At 45.6% G+C, this 20,538-nt stretch overlaps 1 protein-coding gene across 1 annotated transcript in view; it reads right to left on the minus strand.

Moving 5' to 3' along the window:
• LOC309558212 (tryptase gamma-like) overlaps positions 1–20,538 on the minus strand; it is a gene marked incomplete at its 3' end in the record, with an annotated part of 126,125 nt that overhangs the window by 87,640 nt on the left and 17,947 nt on the right. Inside the window, 2 exon segments of the mRNA XM_082261234.1 lie at positions 11,935–12,092; positions 12,554–12,822. Of these exon segments, the coding sequence (XP_082117360.1) occupies positions 11,935–12,092; positions 12,554–12,822 (427 nt within the window).

A 20,538-nucleotide genomic window follows, 5' to 3' on the forward strand; every position in this document is an offset into this window, starting at 1 on the left:
GAATGCCCACAAAGCCTTTATTAGAGGTATGTTAATCCAACTTAAGGCCAGGGACGGGAGGACACATAAGTCATTCATAGACTCCTTGTTGGTTGAAATCCGCAAACTGGAGGCTTCCAATAAGGCCTCTCCTACAGACGCAACATCTGCCACCCTCACCAGACTTCGTCACGATCTACGCCTCCTTTTGATCCGAGATCATGACAAAGCCATGAGGTCCCTTAAACTGCTGTTTTACTCCCAACATAACAAAGCCGGGAAATTCTTGGCTAATCGCCTGAAAGCGCGGAAAGCCAAGAGTAGAATACCCCACATCATCCACCCGTTTACCAAACAAAAATTATTAAAACCCCAAGAAATAGCGGACGCTTTCTCGGACTACTACGGGGCATTGTATAACCTGAAAGAGGACCCCACATGCACCACCCCCTCCGACTCAGATATATTGTCTTTCCAGTCAGAGATAAAACTCCCCTCACTGACTGATGCACAACTTATGACACTAGACTCGCCCGTTTCCCTTGATGAAATTTCCCACACTATCAGCAAACTTCCCAATGACAAATACCCCGGACCAGATGGTTTTACAAATGAGTACTTTAAACAGTTCCAGGACATCCTATCCCCGTTCATGCTTCGCTTATACCACTCAATTTCCCAGTCAGGCTCCTTCCCCCCGGAAATGCTTAAAGCACACATAGTAGCCCTACCTAAACCTGGCAAACCCCCGGACACCCCAGCGAATTTCCGCCCGATATCCCTGCTAAATGCAGACGTGAAAATTTACGCCAAAATTATTGCAATCCGTCTCTCCGCAATCCTTCCCTCCTTAATAAATCCCGACCAATTAGGCTTCATGACCAATAGACAGGCGGCGGATGCCACACGCCGAGTTATCAACTTAATTCACTATGCAGAACTGACGAAAACACCTTCCTTTCTCCTATCCATTGATGCCGAAAAGGCGTTTGATAGGGTCTATTGGAGATACATGCACTTGGTGCTGGAGAGGTTTGGATTCTCAGGCCTGATACTATCAGCCATTATGGCTCTGTATTCTCACCCATCTGCCCAAGTTTTTGTCTCGGGCATGATTTCCAAACCATTCTCCATCACTAACGGCACACGCCAAGGCTGCCCGCTATCTCCAAGCATATTTAATCTGATGATGGAACCATTAGCAGAACGCATCAGATCCCATCCCCACATTTCGGGATTTCGTATTAAAGGAGTCCCCCATAAGATAACCCTTTTTGCTGACGATGTCATTTTATCCGTTACCAACCCCACAGTGTCCATGCCCTTCTTACACCGACTACTTGCGGACTTCTCTTCCATTTCATATTACAAGGTGAATTTCACCAAATCACTCATTCTTAATCTGGGGGTACAACCACATGCTAGACAACATATGGAATCAAACTTCCTGTATATATGGACCGACCGGGATATATCCTATCTAGGTCTGAAGCTGACCCCTTCTGTTGCATCACTGGCGGAAGCTAACTATAAACCCCTACTGTTGGACATTCAAACAGACCTGGCCAAGAAACCCTATCAGGATCTCTCCTGGCTAGGGAAATTGGCGGCATTTAAAATGATGACCCTTCCCATAATCCTTTACATATTCCGCACCCTTCCTGTCCCTATTCCGCCGACGATACTCAAATCCCTTAATCGGGTACTTAAACAATATATTTGGCAAGGGAAGCACCCCAGGTGCTCGTGGACCCATCTTACCAAACACAAACGGGTAGGGGGGACAGGCATGGTACAGCTACAAGACTACTTTTTAGCATCACAACTCACACAACTGCCTTCGTGGTTCCCCGAAAACCCCGACATACATTGGTCCCACATAGAAGCCTCATTTAGCAAAGTGGACCGCCTTTACCTCCTACTACTAGCAGATAGCTGGAAACCTCAAAATAGGCCGGACTTACTAATCTCAACCAAAACATCCCTTGCTGCATGGAAAGAACTTTGTAAACACACGGATGTCAAGGAAGCCCACTATAAACCAAAACTACCCATACGATTACTAGATATCTTGATCCCCTGTATATCCACCTCTAAGTGGAGAGACAGGGACATACACTGGATTGATGATCTCTTTATAGACAACCATCTGAAAACATTCCCTTCCCTCACCCAACAATACCACCTGCCAAAGACGGAGCTCTATAACTACAATCGCATATCCTCGTTCCTGACCAGGAATCCACCACCTGCCATTACCATTCCATATAAAGTATACCGGTTCTTCACTGATCCCAACGGGTCCACCAAAGGCATAACCTTTTTCTACAATATGTTTAACGCCAAAACTTCCTTCCTAAAGACCAACCCCATGGTCAAATGGGAAACTGATCTCCAAAGGACCTTCTCCTCTCAACAGTGGATGCGAGCCTTCCGGCACTCCTATGGAGTGTCGAAATGCACCAACCACTGGGAGCTGTCACAGAAAATTCTGTCCCGCTGGTACTTTACTCCGTATAGGCTGTCCCAATTCTACAAAAACCACTCCCCGCTCTGCTGGCGGGAATGTGGTCAAGTAGGCAATCTATACCATATTCTGTGGACATGCAAAAACCTATCCAGCTTCTGGAACCAAACCTTTGGCCTTATCTCCTCTGTAGCGCAAGCACACATCTCGCCAAACCCAGCTATGGCACTCCTTACACTGGACATCGATCTCATCCCCAATAAGGCTAGATGGGTGGTGTCACATATACTACTGGCCGCTAGGGCCACCATCACCAGGAGATGGAAAAACACAGAAGCTCCGAATCTATCGGAAGTCGTGGCTTCAGTGCGGACCACCTTTGAATTTGAAAAGTCACTGTCGATGAGATCCCAATCCTTACCATTACATAACAAACACTGGGAACTATGGACCAAATGGAATGATAAATAATTGTATGTTTCAAGTTGACATTCCCCTCTCTCTTTTGATATGTTTTCTCATATATCACTTGTTGTCTTTATAACTTCCCTCGTGTTATACTTTGTAACGCTGACTGCATTTCTTGTACATGTTGTTTAAAATTAATAAAAATTATTTGAAAAAAAAAAATGATAAACCATAAACAGAAGCAGTAATAAAACCCCTATGGGGTCACACAGCCATAACAATCAAAAGGCTACAGCATTGAATCAACCTTACGTAACCATAAACAGAATAAAGAGAGTGAGAGTGGTATACAGTTAGAACATATGCTTATAGTTACCAAATACCAAGATATGGTATTAACTTCGGGAAGCACAGGATATGCACAGAACGGAGTCCGTTAGAGGCATAGAGTGGAATCAACAGGCCGGAGGTAGGTAGTTCGTCAGCGTGGCCTATTGCGATAAGATACTCGCTGTTTCTTTGCGGGATCCTTTCTGGGACTCTTCTGGCCCCTGGCCCCCTGGGGGCGCTGGGGTGACGGATTAGACGGAGGGTCCAGGGTGATGTTGTAATGGCGTTGTAGAAAGTGGTGGGCCTCGTCAGGCGCCGAGAAAGATTTCTGCTCTCCGGAGAGGTCCACTAGTCGAAGTATAGCTGGGTACGCCAGAGTAAACTTTATAGATTTGTGGAATAAAGCCTGGCAAATCGGTTGGAAGGCCTTTCTGCGGCGGGAGACCTCCTGGGAGTAATCTGCAAATATCAGCAGCTTATGGCCGTCGACTTGTAAGGCTTTGGAGTTGCGGAATGATTTCAAAATATTTTGCCTGTCCATATAGTTCAGGTACCGCACAATAATAGATCGCGGGGAACGTCTGTCATTTGAAGGGGCCCCCGGGCGATGAGCGCGTTCCACAGAGCATGGCGTCTGGATCCCCAGAGCCGCAGGAAGGCGCGCAGATGCTAGCTCACACAAGGTTTCTGCACCATAAGTCTCTGGCAGGCCTATGATCCGGAGGTTATTTCTTCTGGATCTGTTCTCCAGATCATCCACTTTATCAAGAAGGTACCTCTGTGTCTGCCTGGCCTGCTGGTCCATCGCAAAGGATCCCTGGAGCTCGTCTTCCAGATCAGACATCCTATGCTCCATTTCTGTCAGCCGGTGAGCATGCTCTCCTATCTCCCTCTTTATCTGGGTGATCCCCTCGGATATGGCTTTGTCCACCGCATCCTTGATTGTGGGAGATAGCAGGGTGGTCACTGCCTGTGCCAGAGAGGAGATTTGAGCCTCAGGTAAGGTTGTTGTGGGTGGAGGTGGCTGTGATTGTGGCGCCTGAGGGAGGGCGGCGTCCGCCATTTCCTCCTCTGAGTAGGCCGCAATTGAAGCCGCGGACTTTATTTGGGCCGTCGGCGGCGTACCGCCGTGATGTAGGAATCGATCCATAGCGGTCGGGTCCCCGGGTCACCGCGAGGCAATTGGCAGCAACGGCGGGCGCGGATGGGCAAAATAGCAGGTTAGTGAGCTGATGTGCCCTGGAGCCAATGTCCCGCGCTGCCTTCTACATGGGCGCCGGAACCGGAAGTGACTTCAGTAATCTTATAACAATTCCGGAGCAGGGGTCCCACTGTTGGAAAGTAATGATATGTAACTACTTGCCAATAAATGGGATCTGTTGTGGAATTCAGACTCGCCACCTTCCAGTGACACTGAGTTTCAAATGTAAAGACCTTAATTACAGATCAGACTACACCTTCCCCCAAACTCTGGGGGGCTCATTCGGGTCTTTCAGGTAGGGTTGCCACCTCATTCCTTTAAACCAGGACACCTGGTATGAGCCGATTCTAATGACCTAAGTCTCTCCATTAAGGCTCTGAGACCCAGGGTTCCTGCCTTTTTAACCCTAGAAGCCTGCTGAATGAGCATCCCCCTTAAGTACGCCTTATGAGCGCACCACAACTGGAAGACATCTATCTCAGGGGTATCATTGTCAATAAAATAATCCCGTATCTGACCACCCAGCCGCTCTCTATGGACCGGTTCCCGGAGCAGGGAGACGTTGTTCCGCCACAAATGGACAGGCGCAGGTGCATGAGTCTCCGAGACCACCACCGAGATCGGAGCGTAGTCAGACCAGGATATGGGGTGAATCACAGATTTTTCAACAGCCCTCAGAAATTGCAAGTCGGCCACAAACAAGTCCAATCTCGAATAAGATTTGTGAGGGGCAGAGTAGTAGGTAAAATCCCGTTCCGTGGAGTTAAGGCAACGCCACACATCGTACAAATCAGAGGCGTGCAAGAACCATTGCAAAATAGCCCTCGCACCCCTGAGCTGGAGAGCAATCCAGTGCCTGATCCACCACACAATTAAAGTCACCACAGTATACCGTGAGGCCCTTCTTCACATGATCCACCCTTTTCACCAATGCTCTTAAGAATTTGATCTGGCCCTTGTTCGGGGCATAGAGATTTACAATTGTATAGGTAGTGTTGTTGATATCGCATTGTGGGAGATAGCAGGGTGGTCACTGCCTGTGCCAGAGAGGAGATTTGAGCCTCAGGTAAGGTTGTTGTGGGTGGAGGTGGCTGTGATTGTGGCGCCTGAGGGAGGGCGGCGTCCGCCATTTCCTCCTCTGAGTAGGCCGCAATTGAAGCCGCGGACTTTATTTGGGCCGTCGGCGGCGTACCGCCGTGATGTAGGAATCGATCCATAGCGGTCGGGTCCCCGGGTCACCGCGAGGCAATTGGCAGCAACGGCGGGCGCGGATGGGCAAAATAGCAGGTTAGTGAGCTGATGTGCCCTGGAGCCAATGTCCCGCGCTGCCTTCTACATGGGCGCCGGAACCGGAAGTGACTTCAGTAATCTTATAACAATTCCGGAGCAGGGGTCCCACTGTTGGAAAGTAATGATATGTAACTACTTGCCAATAAATGGGATCTGTTGTGGAATTCAGACTCGCCACCTTCCAGTGACACTGAGTTTCAAATGTAAAGACCTTAATTACAGATCAGACTACACCTTCCCCCAAACTCTGGGGGGCTCATTCGGGTCTTTCAGGTAGGGTTGCCACCTCATTCCTTTAAACCAGGACACCTGGTATGAGCCGATTCTAATGACCTAAGTCTCTCCATTAAGGCTCTGAGACCCAGGGTTCCTGCCTTTTTAACCCTAGAAGCCTGCTGAATGAGCATCCCCCTTAAGTACGCCTTATGAGCGCACCACAACTGGAAGACATCTATCTCAGGGGTATCATTGTCAATAAAATAATCCCGTATCTGACCACCCAGCCGCTCTCTATGGACCGGTTCCCGGAGCAGGGAGACGTTGTTCCGCCACAAATGGACAGGCGCAGGTGCATGAGTCTCCGAGACCACCACCGAGATCGGAGCGTAGTCAGACCAGGATATGGGGTGAATCACAGATTTTTCAACAGCCCTCAGAAATTGCAAGTCGGCCACAAACAAGTCCAATCTCGAATAAGATTTGTGAGGGGCAGAGTAGTAGGTAAAATCCCGTTCCGTGGAGTTAAGGCAACGCCACACATCGTACAAATCAGAGGCGTGCAAGAACCATTGCAAAATAGCCCTCGCACCCCTGAGCTGGAGAGCAATCCAGTGCCTGATCCACCACACAATTAAAGTCACCACAGTATACCGTGAGGCCCTTCTTCACATGATCCACCCTTTTCACCAATGCTCTTAAGAATTTGATCTGGCCCTTGTTCGGGGCATAGAGATTTACAATTGTATAGGTAGTGTTGTTGATATCGCAAATCAGTATCAAATACCGACCCGCCACATCCGATACAGTTTCATGCAACTGAAAGGCCACAGAGTGTTTAACAGCAATGAGCACCCCCTTTTTTTTTGATTCCCCCGAGGAAACAAATATGTGAGGATAGGATTTATCCGTGCATTTAGGTGGGTTGGACCATTTAAAAGGGTACCATAATGATCAGTTCAGCTGACATGTCCAAAAAGTGTGCATAAAAAAAGAGCCGATAAATGAAAGTGGGAAACTAAGAAGGCTCCCATGCTATAGCGACTGAATAGGAAAGGAAGGGCATCACTGGGCCAAAGCCCATACAGTACCTGTAGGCTATGCAGAGAAAGTTCAAGTCAGAGCAGGTGTCCTTCACTGGTACGGATAAGCAGTGGACATCCTTGGTCACAAGATAGGTAGTTTCCAGGCATAAGTAGCGTGCATCGAGGCTAAAAGAACAATAAACAAGGAAAAAACATGGAAGCAACAAAAAACAATGAAACGTAAGCATGGGGTAAACCCCTTCATGCGATTCATTCGCAGGTAGTGGTGAGGGGGGGTATTAGCACCGGCCACCCGATTAACTCCTGAACTCCAGCATGCCGGTCAGAAGAAGAAAAGGCAGACCCCCGATAACCTCTCCAGACCTGCAAAAAGAACACCCAGTGGAAAAGGGCAAACTTGAAGAACCATCGCAGCCGTCTGGATGAGCAGCGAAGATTCATCTATTGACTCAACGTCACTCCGGTTCAAGTCGGGATGGTGGATCTGAGCGAGGAGGCGAGCTCTGCTCATCCGGAAGGAGTCCCCACTGCTCGGGCAATGCAAAACCCTCAGTTACTGAGCGAATAACATGTGCGCGGCCCTCCTTGATTATCAGAAGCTTGGTGGCGAACCCCCAGGAATATACGATATTATTGTTTCTGAGTAGCTTGGTTAAGGGGACTAGCTTCCTCCTGGCTGCCAAGGTAAATTGAGACAGATCAGCATAAATGGACAGGCCATGATATGGGTCCGGTAACGGTGAATGCTTCCATGCAAACCTCATGAGGTCGTCTTTGACATGAAAAAAATGGATGCGGGTGATGACATCCCTTGGCACTTTGTCTGGTAGGTGTTGCGGTTTAGGTAAGCGGTGAGCCCGATCCACCACCACCTCTGCTGCCGGCGTGTCAGGCATAAGGGCCAAAAGCATGGCTTGCACATAAGGCCTCAGTTCAGAAGGGGGAATAGACTCTGGGACCCCCCAAAGTTTAACATTGTTCCGGCGGGCCCTGTCCTCCAGGTTCGCCATTTTGCTTTTTAGGGCCTCCAGGTCGTCTTCCTTCTCGTTGTGAGCATCCACCAGTTCGTTATGTGCAATAGAGAACTCCTCCATTTTGGTTTCTAAATGATCCACTCTGCCCCCAAGTTCAACAACATCCGTTTTGATGCCATTAACACAGGCCACAATTTCCCTGTGAAAGGCGACATTGATAGAGAGGAGCATCTCTTTCATAGTGGCGTCTGTAAGCGGTTGTCCTGTGGTAGAGAAATCCTTAAAGTTCTCATAAAACTCCAACGTGCTATTCAGGGACATGTCCCCCGCTCGCTCGTCCCCCGCCCATCTGTGGCTTTCCGACCGCCTGGGTGCAGATTTATGCGGGCTGTGGGAAGGTGAGATCCCCTGAGAGGACTTGCTGCTGGCGGAGGGAGAGATGGATCTTGCGTCCCGCCCGCGGTCCCGCTGAGCCCCGCCGGAGGCTCCGGCGCCTCCGGGCTGCAAAAAGGCCTCGGCGCCATCTTGGGAGCGCGGGGTACTAGAGGAGGCAAAGAAGTCCGTGAGCTTACGGGGCGCCCCGCGATCCTTGCGTTTCCCCATCACGACCTGGGTGTCTCGGGTAGCGATAAGGAGCCGGAGATGCTTACCCACGTTGCTTAATCGTCAGCGGAGAAACCGGGAGAGACGGAGCTCAGATCTCACGCGGCCATCTCCTTCGGCTGCCGGCCATGCCCCCCGCCTGCTAATTATTTCATTAGCGCAGCCATAGGGTTCTGCTACTTTCACACCTATATATGTGTATGTGTATATATACATACGTGTGTGTGTGTGTGTGTGTGTGTATATATACCCCTACACAGAAGTTCAGATGTCATGCCTGCCTCCAAACACGTCCACAAAAAAGCCCTATAAACGCCTGCAACAAAAAGCCGGGTGTGAAAGGAGCGGAGCCACTATCCTGCTCTATTGCAATTAGAAACAAACTTTTTTTCTATGGCGGTCACCCTGGCATGGAAGGGTTTGGTCACCCTGGCATAGCAGTCAGAGTCAGTTCACCCTACACTACATTATGGTCACCTTGAGTTCGGTCACCCTGGCATAGTAGAGTCAGTTCACCGAAACTACATTATGGTCACCCTGGTATGGCAGCAGGCTAAGTCAGTTAAACTTCATTACGGTCACCTTGGTATGGCAGGGTCTGGTCACCTAAAGTACACTATGGTCACCCTAACACTTTTACTGTCCCTATTGAAACTAAATTATTAAATCTAACTTAGATTTGGCGGGGCTAGCTTATATACTGGGGAGCGTATTCACTAATGATTGGCCTCTGGACCCCCTAGTCACTCTAATCAGCTTTTCCTAATGTTTCTGGGTCAATCACTGGCTTTTTAAGCCCATTTCCTGACCCAGTGCATCTTGGGCGGTTCTGGTGGCCGAATTCCGAACTTTTCTGGCAAAAAGTTTGAAATTCGGCCGAATTTCGAACAGCCAATGTTCGGGTCGAACCGATGGTCGACCCGAACCGTTCTATCATGCCTACTTAAGATCGGTGGTGAATAGGGATGATCGAACTTTTCAAAAGTTCGGTTCGACCAGAACACCCGAACTTCCAGAAAAAAAATGCCCAAAAAACCGCCTGCTGCAAAAACACACCTGGGCGTTTTTGTAGCTGGTGTTTTTTTGGGCATTTTTTGGGGTCTTTGGAGGCAGGCAAAACATCTGAACTTGTGTAGCAGAACCCTATGCTTGCGCTAATTAAATAATTAACACCCATATGGCTCCGCTCCTATCACACCTATATATGTGTAAGTGTATAAATACATATAAGTATGTGTGTATATATACCCCTATACACAAGTTCAGATGTTTTGCCTGCCTCCAAAGACCCCAAAAAAATGCCCAAAAAAACGCCTGCGCCAAAAAAAACGCCCAGGTGTGTTATTGCAGGCTTTTTTTTGGGCATTTTTTAAATGTACTTCAGGCGGTCGGCAAGCGGTTAACCACTTCAGCTTCGGAAGGTTTTACCCCCTTATTGGCCAGGCCATTTTTTGCGATTCGGCACTGCGTTACTTTAACGACGCTTTAACAAAATACAATTGATGTCCTTTTTCTCCCACAAATAGAGCTTACTTTTGATGGTATTTGATCACCTCTGCGGTTTTTGGATTTTGCACTATAAACAAAAAAAGAGCGTAAATTTTGAAAAAAACACCATATTTTTTACTTTCTATTATAAAACATTCCCAATAAAAAAATGTAAAAAATCAATATTTTTTTTATCAGTTTAGGCCAATTTATATTCTGCTACACTCCCAAAAAGCATATTTTAATTGGTTTGTGCATGTAGCAGATTTCCCAGCCATTGTGCTGGATGTGGGTCCGCCAGGGTTACCGCTAGTAACAACAGCACATTTAAGCATGTTCTCCAAGTGTGAGCACTGAGACAGGAAACAGTCCGGCATCTTTGGGTTTTGTATTTTTTTAGGAACTTGGATGGGAGAAGGGAATGAGTGGGATACTCCCCTGGTTCAGATATTCACAAATTAATGGGACAACTGAGAAAAATGCCTCTTTATGCTGACTTGATGCCGACTGAATGTCGGTCAACGCCGGTTGGCGCTTGTTAACTCTGACTTGCTGTCTGTTAACACTTGACTGACTTTGACACTCCCCGGTGACACAAAGTCCTTTGTACTGCTCCTTTTAGCCCTCCTGGCAGAGGTAGCTACATGTAATCACTGCTGTAACTCCTAACTCTACAGGGCCCACGACGGCACCCTCTTTACTGACTTCTCTTCAGGGCTTAGACACTGGAACCCCCTTTCTAAGCCCCCTCTTCTGGCTAGCTGGCTCCTGGATCCCTCTGACCTTCCAGAGTGGTCCCCTGTCCTAGGCAGACCCCTGGGTAGTTTACAGTACTCACGACACTGTTTTCCTAGAAATGTCTGCCCCAAAAACTCCACTTGGTCCTCAGCACACTGGATCCCTTTTCTGCAGCCCAGCTCAACCTGTTGTCCTCTAGGCCGTTCGCCTAGGACACCATCCTCACACCGACAGGTGGCGGGAGGAGGGGATATCCCCTCCCACTGCTTGAAAAAACAATCGAGCCGCTGTTTAGCCACATTGGTTGTTATTACAAGAGAGCCAACTGTCGGCTCTAAAATAAGGTTCCAGGGATCACTCCGGCACAACCACTTGAAGCCAAATGATGTAAAGATATGTGATTTGGCAGTAAGTGGTTAAACTGTTGCCTATGAATGGTAAAGTTTATGTCGTTTGTTGCCGTTTCACGGACATGCGCAATTTTACAGCATAACGTGTTTGGTATTTATTTACATGGCATAAAATCATCTTTCATTTTTTAGAGTAAAATGGGGTTATGTATTGCGTTTTCTTGTATTAAAATTCAAAAAAGTGTATGTTTTCCAAAAAAATGCTGCACAAATACACAAATACAGTGTGATATAAAAAAAATTGCAAAACCCACCAATTTCTTCTCTAGGGCAGGGTTTCTCAACCAGGGTTCCATGGAACCCTAGGGTTCCTCGAATGGTTGCTAGGGGTTCCTTGAGCAATGACCAATATTTTTCTCTCAAATAAGTTCCCAGTGACCCCAATTCGTTTTTAGCTATCTGTAGGGGGGACCTTCTTCCCAATGAACACAAATGCAGGGAACACACTCAGTTGTAGATAAAGTCATTTTTAGCAGGGGTTCCCTGCAACCAGAAAGCTATTTCAAGGGTTCCTCTATGTTGAAAAGATGGAGAAACTCTGCTCTAGGGCCTCTGCTTTAAACAAATATATATATAATGTTTTGGGGTTCCAAGACATTTTCCTGGCAAAAAAAATAATTGTAACAAACTGTATAAACAAAAAGTCCAAGAAATGGCGTGGTCTTCAAATGGTTAAAAAAAAAATGACATTAGCATCACTTTAACTGACGCCATACATTGCTTCCACTTCCTTTGAAGAGATTCTAAAGGTGAGCCATGCTGGAATGTTCTTGGTGTCACTCACCTGGCAGGAGTCTTTATACCCATCCTTGTAGCCGGCACAGATCTGATCATCCTGGATAGTGAAGGTACTTCCCCCATTGGTATACATTTTTTGACATGTATCGCGGTCTATTAGAGGAACCATAACCTTCTGGAGGATTCCATATGACACTACACTCCCTGGTGATAAAACACAGACAAGAAGATGATTAAAGGTCATTCTTAGTAAGGCTATACATAGACTGATCACCTTTAGGCTTATTTTACACATGTGCATTGTGAGATTTCACTCTAAAGTGTGCAGTTTCTCATAAAGCACAAAAACCGTGCATCTTTTTTGTAGAAGGACTACCCCCCCCCCCCCCCATGCTCTTTTTGACAATAGGTTGCCTATTAGCCTTGAATATGCCTAGAATTTAGTATTGTGATGTACCCTCCCCCATAGACTTAAATAGGATTCAATGCTAAGTTCAGATTTCATAGATTTCAAACAGGACTCATTGAACCCCTTGTGAATCCTATCCAGGTAGATCATCTACCCATCATTAATTATCACGATGTGTTGGGTGTAAGTGACAGGTCTGGCTAACTTGGATTGAAAATGAGTGAAATCAGTTTTGTTTATCATTTCATGGACTCACCTCCATAAGTTCTTGTACCCCAGCCGGTCACCCAGCACTCCGTACCACAGGGGAAGGTGGTGGAAAATGGCAGACAGATCGGCATGATGTACTGAGTATAGGTGACAGGTGTGTCCAGCTGTATCAGGGCGATGTCCCCAGGGCTCCCAGTGCTTGTATTTCGACTATTGACGATGATTTTCCTTACATTGGCAACAACTGTATTAGAGCTGTTCACATACAGCTTGTACATGCCCAAATATACTTTATAATTTGATTCCTGGATAGGACTGCAGAAAGAAAACAGAACATAACATGTATAAATGAGGATCCATCTGCTGCAGAAGGCAGTGCAATATCATTACTATCAATGACCTTCAGAATCTAATGAATGAAATACAACTTGGTCATAATGTATTCTCTATGAATGGACTGTAGGTACACACGCCCACTGGTATGAACTTAGGCAGGATCATCAGAGTTTACTGAGATGCTAAGTCGCAGTAATCTCTATTGAAGGCTCAGAAGTGGAATGCGATTATATATATACATGTGAGACCTAAAAGGTTAAAAAAAAGTTCAACATAAAAATGTTAAAACAAGCCAGATATACAAGATACAAATGTTTTTTTTTTTTTTTTTTTAAATGCAAGCCGTGTAAGCACCTGAATTGGTATCAGTCTCTTACAGTCCCTCTACAGCAAAGCTCAGACTAGGGAAAGGATAAGCAGTACAAGGGGCCAACCAATCATGGAGGGAGAGAGCAGAGTGGCAGGGAGATGGGCCTATAGCTTTGCTGGCTTGTTCTTCACTGTCCAGTCACAGGCTGGAGGCGGGTTCATGACAGTATAGGCTCAGAGGAGTTGGGTTGATTGATGGTGGCCATCATTTATTCTAAAAAGCTGAGCACTTTTAGTGGAAAAAAAGAAGTTCCTTTGGGAACAGCAATGGATTGAGGGTGAGTATTGCAGCAAAAAGAAAGTTTTGGTGAAGATATCAACACACAAAGGCTTTTTCTGCAACCTGATTACCAGCATGTAGGTTGCAGTACAGGAGCAACTGGAAGAACCATAACTGAAGGTCATGGTCACAATGGAGCAGAGAGACAAGCATGTTATGAGGGGCAAGTATAGGAATAGTTAAAGCGGAACTTCACTTTCTCAACATCAATTATGTTGAATCCTTATGCTGCTGCCATTAGTAAATACATAAATAAGAAATAGAAAATAGGAAGATATACCACATTTGCTTGTTTTAATTTTTTTTTTACATATCTTCAGTTACTTCCTGGTTTTCTTGCCTAGGCAAATGATGTCATACATCCCAGGAGTCTTCGGGGGGGGGGGGGGGGGGGTTGCATACCTGTGCTAAGGGCAGATGGATTCCGGGAAGTAAATGCTACGTGAATCATTTGTCCTTACTCAAAATGGCCTTGGCCAGAAATGCTAGGGGGTGCTTTTCAAAGTGATCTCTTAGCAAAATAAAGCATGGAGACATGGATGGATGGGAGGTTTGCTTATTAAAAATGAATTAATTGCATTTTCAGTTTGTGGCGCTCAAGTGTAGTTCCACTTTAAAGCAGAGGTACTGTGTAGCTTGCAGAACCGCAATGTGATGAATGATCCCACAGTTCAGGCTGAAGGTTCAGCACCCCGGAGACCTTAAATCTAGTCAATGTTCCAATTATACTGCTACTAGGATCCCCTCCTGCTGTGCTGTATACCTGGACCCTGCTTAGTTCTAGGCAGAGAGAAGTTCAAAGCACCCTTCATGATGCTCCTAAAATCCAAGTGGTAAGCTATGGAGTTGATTTGTAAACAAAAATAAGCTGCGCTAACGAGAACCAATAATGGGTATTGTGCAATACACCAATCTCAATAAATTAAAGTGAATATGTGAATTCACCTAAACAAATATATATACACCAAGTACCAAGTGAACAGCAAAAAAAATATAATAAATATAGATACATGCACTACTAGTGACCACTAAAAATCACAAACATATGAATATTGTGAATAAACCTAAAATGATAAATATGCGCCAGGTGACCAGTGAAACAAAATATAAAATATATGTATGTGTACTACTCATGACCACTATGAATCACAAACACATAAATACTGCGAATAAACAAATGAATTAGTCCATAGATAAATTAATCTAAATAAAGTCCCAAAATTGAAGATCCAGAAATAAGAAGTGGGTGATGTGGATGAAGATGAATCCAGTAATTATTATCACCACAGTGCTCCCTCACAAGTGACATGCAGGTCTCCTTACCAGAATCTGGTATATAAAGAGCCTCTATGAATGGTTCCTCACAACGCCACTCTATAGAAATCCTTGCTTCAGCGAACCCCCAGGTTATAGCCAGAAGTGGATAAACTAGTACTGGTATAGTTCACAAGATGGAACTCCAATGCACCATACGAAGAAAAAAGGGCCTGATATTGTGATACCGTACACCATTTATTAAAATATAACTAAAAGCAACACTCACATGATAAGATAAAAACTTGCGAAACAAAGAAGCCGGCCGGCTCTCGTGTAGCCCATCCTCAGGGCAGCGCGGTGACGTCAGCACGCCCTACGCGCTCATCTGCAAAGACTTCTAATGGGGATGAGGGCTGCGTGCTGACCTCACCCTATATAGACAAACAACCAATCAAGACCAGCCTCAATCTGAATTGTGCCGGAAGGACAGTGGCCGCCATCTTAAATACTAGATCAGCTGCCCTCAAGTTAAAATTTACATAAACCGCTCATACACGATATAAGAACTGAGCTCATATCACGAAGATATAATTGTAGGGGAAATAAGTAATGATCTCTGGTGCATAATACCAGGATCTAGTGTAATAACACATACAGTGCCTTACAAAAGTATTCGGCCCCCTTGAACTTTGTGACCTTTTGACACATTTCAGGCTTCAAACATAAAGATATCAAACTGTAATTTTTGTGAAGAATCAACAACAAGTGGGACACAATCATGAAGTGGAACGAAAATTTATTGGATATTTCAAACTTTGTTAACAAATAAAAAACTGAAAAATTGGGCGTGCAAAATTATTCAGCCCCTTTACTTTCAGTGCAGCAAACTCTCTCCAGAAGTTCAGTGAGGATCTCTGAATGATCCAATGTTGACCTAAATGACTAATGATGATAAATAGAATCCACCCGTGTGTAATCAAGTCTCCGTATAAATGCACCTGCACTGTGATAGTCTCAGAGGTCCGTTTTTAAAGCGCAGAGAGCATCATGAAGAACAAGGAACACACCAGGCAGGTCCGAGATACTGTTGTGGAGACGTTTAAAGCCGGATTTGGATACAAAAAGATTTCCCAAGCTTTAAACATCCCAAGGAGCACTGTGCAAGCGATAATATTGAAATGGAAGGAGTATCAGACCACTGCAAATCTACGAAGACCTGGCCGTCCCTCTAAACTTTCAGCTCATACAAGGAGAAGACTGATCAGAGATGCAGCCAAGAGGCCCATGATCACTCTGGATGAATTGCAGAGATCTACAGCTGAGGTGGGAGACTCTGTCCATAGGACAACAATCAGTCGTATACTGCACAAATCTGGCCATTATGGAAGAGTGGCAAGAAGAAAGCCATTTCTTAAAGATATCCATAAAAAGTGTCATTTAAAGTTTGCCACAAGCCACCTGGGAGACACCAAACATGTGGAAGAAGGTGCTCTAGTCAGATGAAACCAAAATCAAACTTTTTGGTAACAATGCAAAACGTTATGTTTGGCGTAAAAGCAACACAGCTCATCACCCTGAACACACCATCCCCACTGTCAAACATGGTGGTGGCAGCATCATGGTTTGGGCCTGCTTTTCTTCAGCAGGGACAGGGAAGATGGTTAAAATTGCAGGGAAGATGGATGGAGCCAAATACAGGACCATTCTGGAAGAAAACCTGATGGAGTCTGCAAAAGACCTGAGACTGGGACGGAGATTTGTCTTCCAACAAGACAATGATCCAAAACATAAAGCAAAATCTACAATGGAATGGTTCACAAATAAACATATCCAGGTGTTAGAATGGCCAAGTCAAAGTCCAGACCTGAATCCAATCGAGAATCTGTGGAAAAAAACTGAAAACTGCTGTTCACAAACGCTCTCCATCCAACCTCACTGAGCTCGAGGAGGAATGGGCAAAAATTTCAGTCTCTTGATGTGCAAAACTGATAGAGACATACCCCAAGCGACTTACAGCTGTAATCACAGCAAAAGGTGGCGCTAACTTAAGGGGGCTGAATAATTTTGCACGCCCAATTTTTCAGTTTTTTATTTGTTAAAAAAGTTTGAAATATCCAATAAATTTCGTTCCACTTCATGATTGTGTCCCACTTCTTGTTGATTCTTCACAAAAAAATTACAGTTTTATATCTTTATGTTTGAAGCCTGAAATGTGGCAAAAGGTCGCAAAGTTCAAGGGGCCGAATACTTTTGCAAGGCACTGTAAATGTTAGTAGGTACATAGTTAAATGACCATAGCAGATTGTAATAACAATCATGGCCAGCAGAGGGAGTATTAACCTACTAAACACTCAACACAATGATATAAAGGGAAGGAAATATGCAACTTTAAAAGATACAAGTAAATATATAGATCCAGTGAGTAAAGATATTGGATGAAGACATACTCACTAGCATCCATTTAGGTGTATACGGCCAATAATTGAACATGTATATTATATAAAAATTATTATTAAAATTATTATAGTATAAAAATACAGTAACAACACAATTCAGATGGAGTTCACATATCAAAACACCAATACTTATATCTTAAGGATTAAAATGGAAAGTAACCTAAGTCTTGACAAAGAGTCCTCATCCCCTGTCCTCCCATTTCCTCTCCTTTCCCCTTCCTATCCCTAGTTACCTTTTCACCATCTGCCCTCTTCCCCTTCTATCCTATTCAGTTTCCCCATTTTTCATCATATTCATTATGCATTTCCATCCCCCATTCCCTTATTCTCCCCTTTTTTTTTTTTGTGTTTTATGTTGTACATCATCCCTAACTTTGCCCTTTCTGAGATGAAGAGTTGCCTGTTTGGCGTTCATATAGTAACCAGCAGTAGGACATGCATGTCTCTGCTAGGTTTCTCTTTTGTTTTAATTTATGATGTTTCAATAATTTTTTGGTTTTGTCTCTGTCACTGTATCATTAAACATTGTCACAATACCAATTTGCTGTTTTGAACAATGTATGGATTTCAATATAAATGTTATGGATCCGGACTGTGCCCCTCCTGGCTTTTGGCTCCCTTTTAGGCATAGATTCGGGCGCCAAGCAGGGGGCGGTATTTGTACCGGCCCCCTCTGGTTGATAGGCCGGTACGGCTGTATGCCACGGAGGTCCTTCGACCTCTAGTGGTGGACATCCGACAAAATGGCGCCCGCGCCGGAAGTGACGCTAACGGACATGCGTCACTCCCGGTGGGACCAGTCTTAAGCCGTGGGCGCGGGAGGACGTGTCATGGCGTTTCTCCCGACCCGTGGCTTTCTTGGTCTCAAGGTAGGACACTCAAGCCCCCATCACTCGGGGTTTCTTTACGCATTATTTTGTATTTTAGACCACCTCCGAACTCTGGATTCTTTGAAGAGTGAAAACTTGTGGGCTTTGCTTTCCTGTAGTTCGTGCATTACCATTAGTGCATGTCTGTGGGCAACACGGTGGAGCTTCGGCTCTCTGATAGTGCCCCCATAACCGTTGACTTTATACATGGATTTAAACTTGTGGTTCAGCTTCCTTTATGAGTCCCAGGTCTGATCCCAGTCTCCAGAGTTCGGTGGTATATGTCTGTTCTAACTTATTAGGCTTTATATAGCCCCTGTGCAGCATATGATGTTTATCTATGCTATACACGTTTGTATGACATCTTTTATGTCACACAATGCATACTATCTTTGTTTACAGACCGTTGGCTCCACCTATTGTCTGACGGGGTGGCACCTACAGAAGACTGGCCCAATCTACACCATATAACCACCTCCTTGGAGGACCCCCAGGGGCCCTACCAGGGATGGTTTGGTTTGGAGCCATGAGGCAGTTTGGGAGACGCAATCTGTGGTCCAATTTTACTATGTATTAGGCACAACATTCTCAAGTGTGGTAAGCTGGATGCTTTTTCATGTTTTTTCATGATTTTGTATATACCAATACAAATGTTAAAAATATGGGGGTTTTTTTCCCCCCATTATTAGAATATGTACTGATATACTCTACTTTTTCACTAATATATTTTCAAGGTCTTAATGTAGTCTTGGTTCTACAAAAGGGGTGAATATCAAACGATAAAGTTCCTGATGAAGCTGGAGCAATCCCGCGAAATGCATCGAACTATGTTATCACCCGTCTGACTACTACCACCGTATATATGAAATATGTTGTATTGTCATTTTGTCCCTATTTTCTACATGTCGACTTTTATCTTTCCTTGAATACATTTTGTCAACTTTTTATTTGCTTCTCTGTTGCTTACCTACAAACTTCTGACAAAATATTCCGGTATAGTCCCAACCCTCTCTCCTATCATCAGTGGATTCTGGGACCACTGATGTTGAACACATTTTTTATCACAAATCTTATATCTTAAGGATTATTATTCTTATAACTTAGGAATTATTAATAAAAGCATTAACGTCTGTGGCCATAGATGACGTCCTCCTCCCACCTGGCCATAAACAGATTAGCTAAACTTGGGGCATATTTTGCCCCCATCGCTACACCTCTATCCTGCCTGTAAAACTGGTTATTAAACCAAAAGTAGTTTGATTTAGTTGCAAACCCCAATAATTCCATAATGAAATTGATCTGTGGCATGGGGACACCGGAATCTCTCTCACAGCATCCAAACCCAACTCGTGTGGAATAATGGTGTACAGCGACGTGACGTCCGCCGTCACAATCCACATTTGCTGTATAGGTGTCAGAGACTCAATACCCTGCGCAGGCGCTGTTAGGAATGCTTCCTGAGCACACTGATGTGCTGTCATGAGTCTCCTAAAGGGTTAACCTAGAGCAGACTAATTGCTGTAATTGGCAAACAGGCTGCCTTATTTAAACAGCCCAGCAGCACTGCACTTTGCTGTGTTGTCTTCAGCTCTCCTGTATCCTGTGCCTGTTATATCTGCTGTTCCTGTTTACCTGACCCGGCTTGTCTTTGGATTCTGATTACCTGCTGCCCGCCCTGACCTTGGCTTGTCCTGACTATCCTCCTGTCTCGTCCTGATCTGTTTACCTGCTACCGGCTATTGGTCCTGGATCTGTTCCTGGCTCTCCCAGGGAATCCGGGGGGCCGCGACCTGGTGTTAGCAAGCAGCCAAATCCATCCCCACCTTCTGGGGCCCTGGTGAAGACCGGCTTACACTTAGACTCCGCGCCTCTGGTGAACCTGTGCCACGCCAGTTACCCGGTAAGCCACTCCTCTTACGTCAGGCTCTGCCACGTTACCCCGTGACAGTACAACACAGCCATGACTGAGCCTGCTAGAGGAGCCTCTCCTATGGATGACATCTGCCAGCACCTTGCTGCCCTTACCCAAGCCGTTAAGTCCCTGCAAGAGGGCTATACCCAGCTGGAGGGGCGTGTTCAGTCCCTGACCCCCTCCACGGACCCTACAGTTTCTGCTGCTTCCATGGCTCCCTCCGGTCCGACCGTGGTGATGCTGCCTCCTGAGCCAAGGGTCCCTACGCCGGAAAGGTTTTCTGGGGATCGGAGCAAGTTTAGAGCCTTCCGCAATGCCTGCGAGCTGTACTTCTCCCTGCAACCCCGAACCTTCTCCTTGGAAGCAACCAAAGTGGGGTTCATCATATCCCTGCTTCAAGGTGAACCTCAGTCCTGGGCTCACCGCCTGCTTGAAGAGCGCAATGACCAGCTGGACTCCATGACGGCTTTCTTTAACGCAATGGCGCAGTTATACGAAGACCCGCAGTGCACTGCTACTGCAGAAACCGCGCTCACTTCACTTCAACAGGGC

The sequence above is a fragment of the Pelophylax lessonae genome (assembly GCF_965119305.1).
Source record: "Pelophylax lessonae genome assembly, chromosome: 6".
In the NCBI taxonomy this organism is placed as follows: domain Eukaryota; kingdom Metazoa; phylum Chordata; class Amphibia; order Anura; family Ranidae; genus Pelophylax; species Pelophylax lessonae.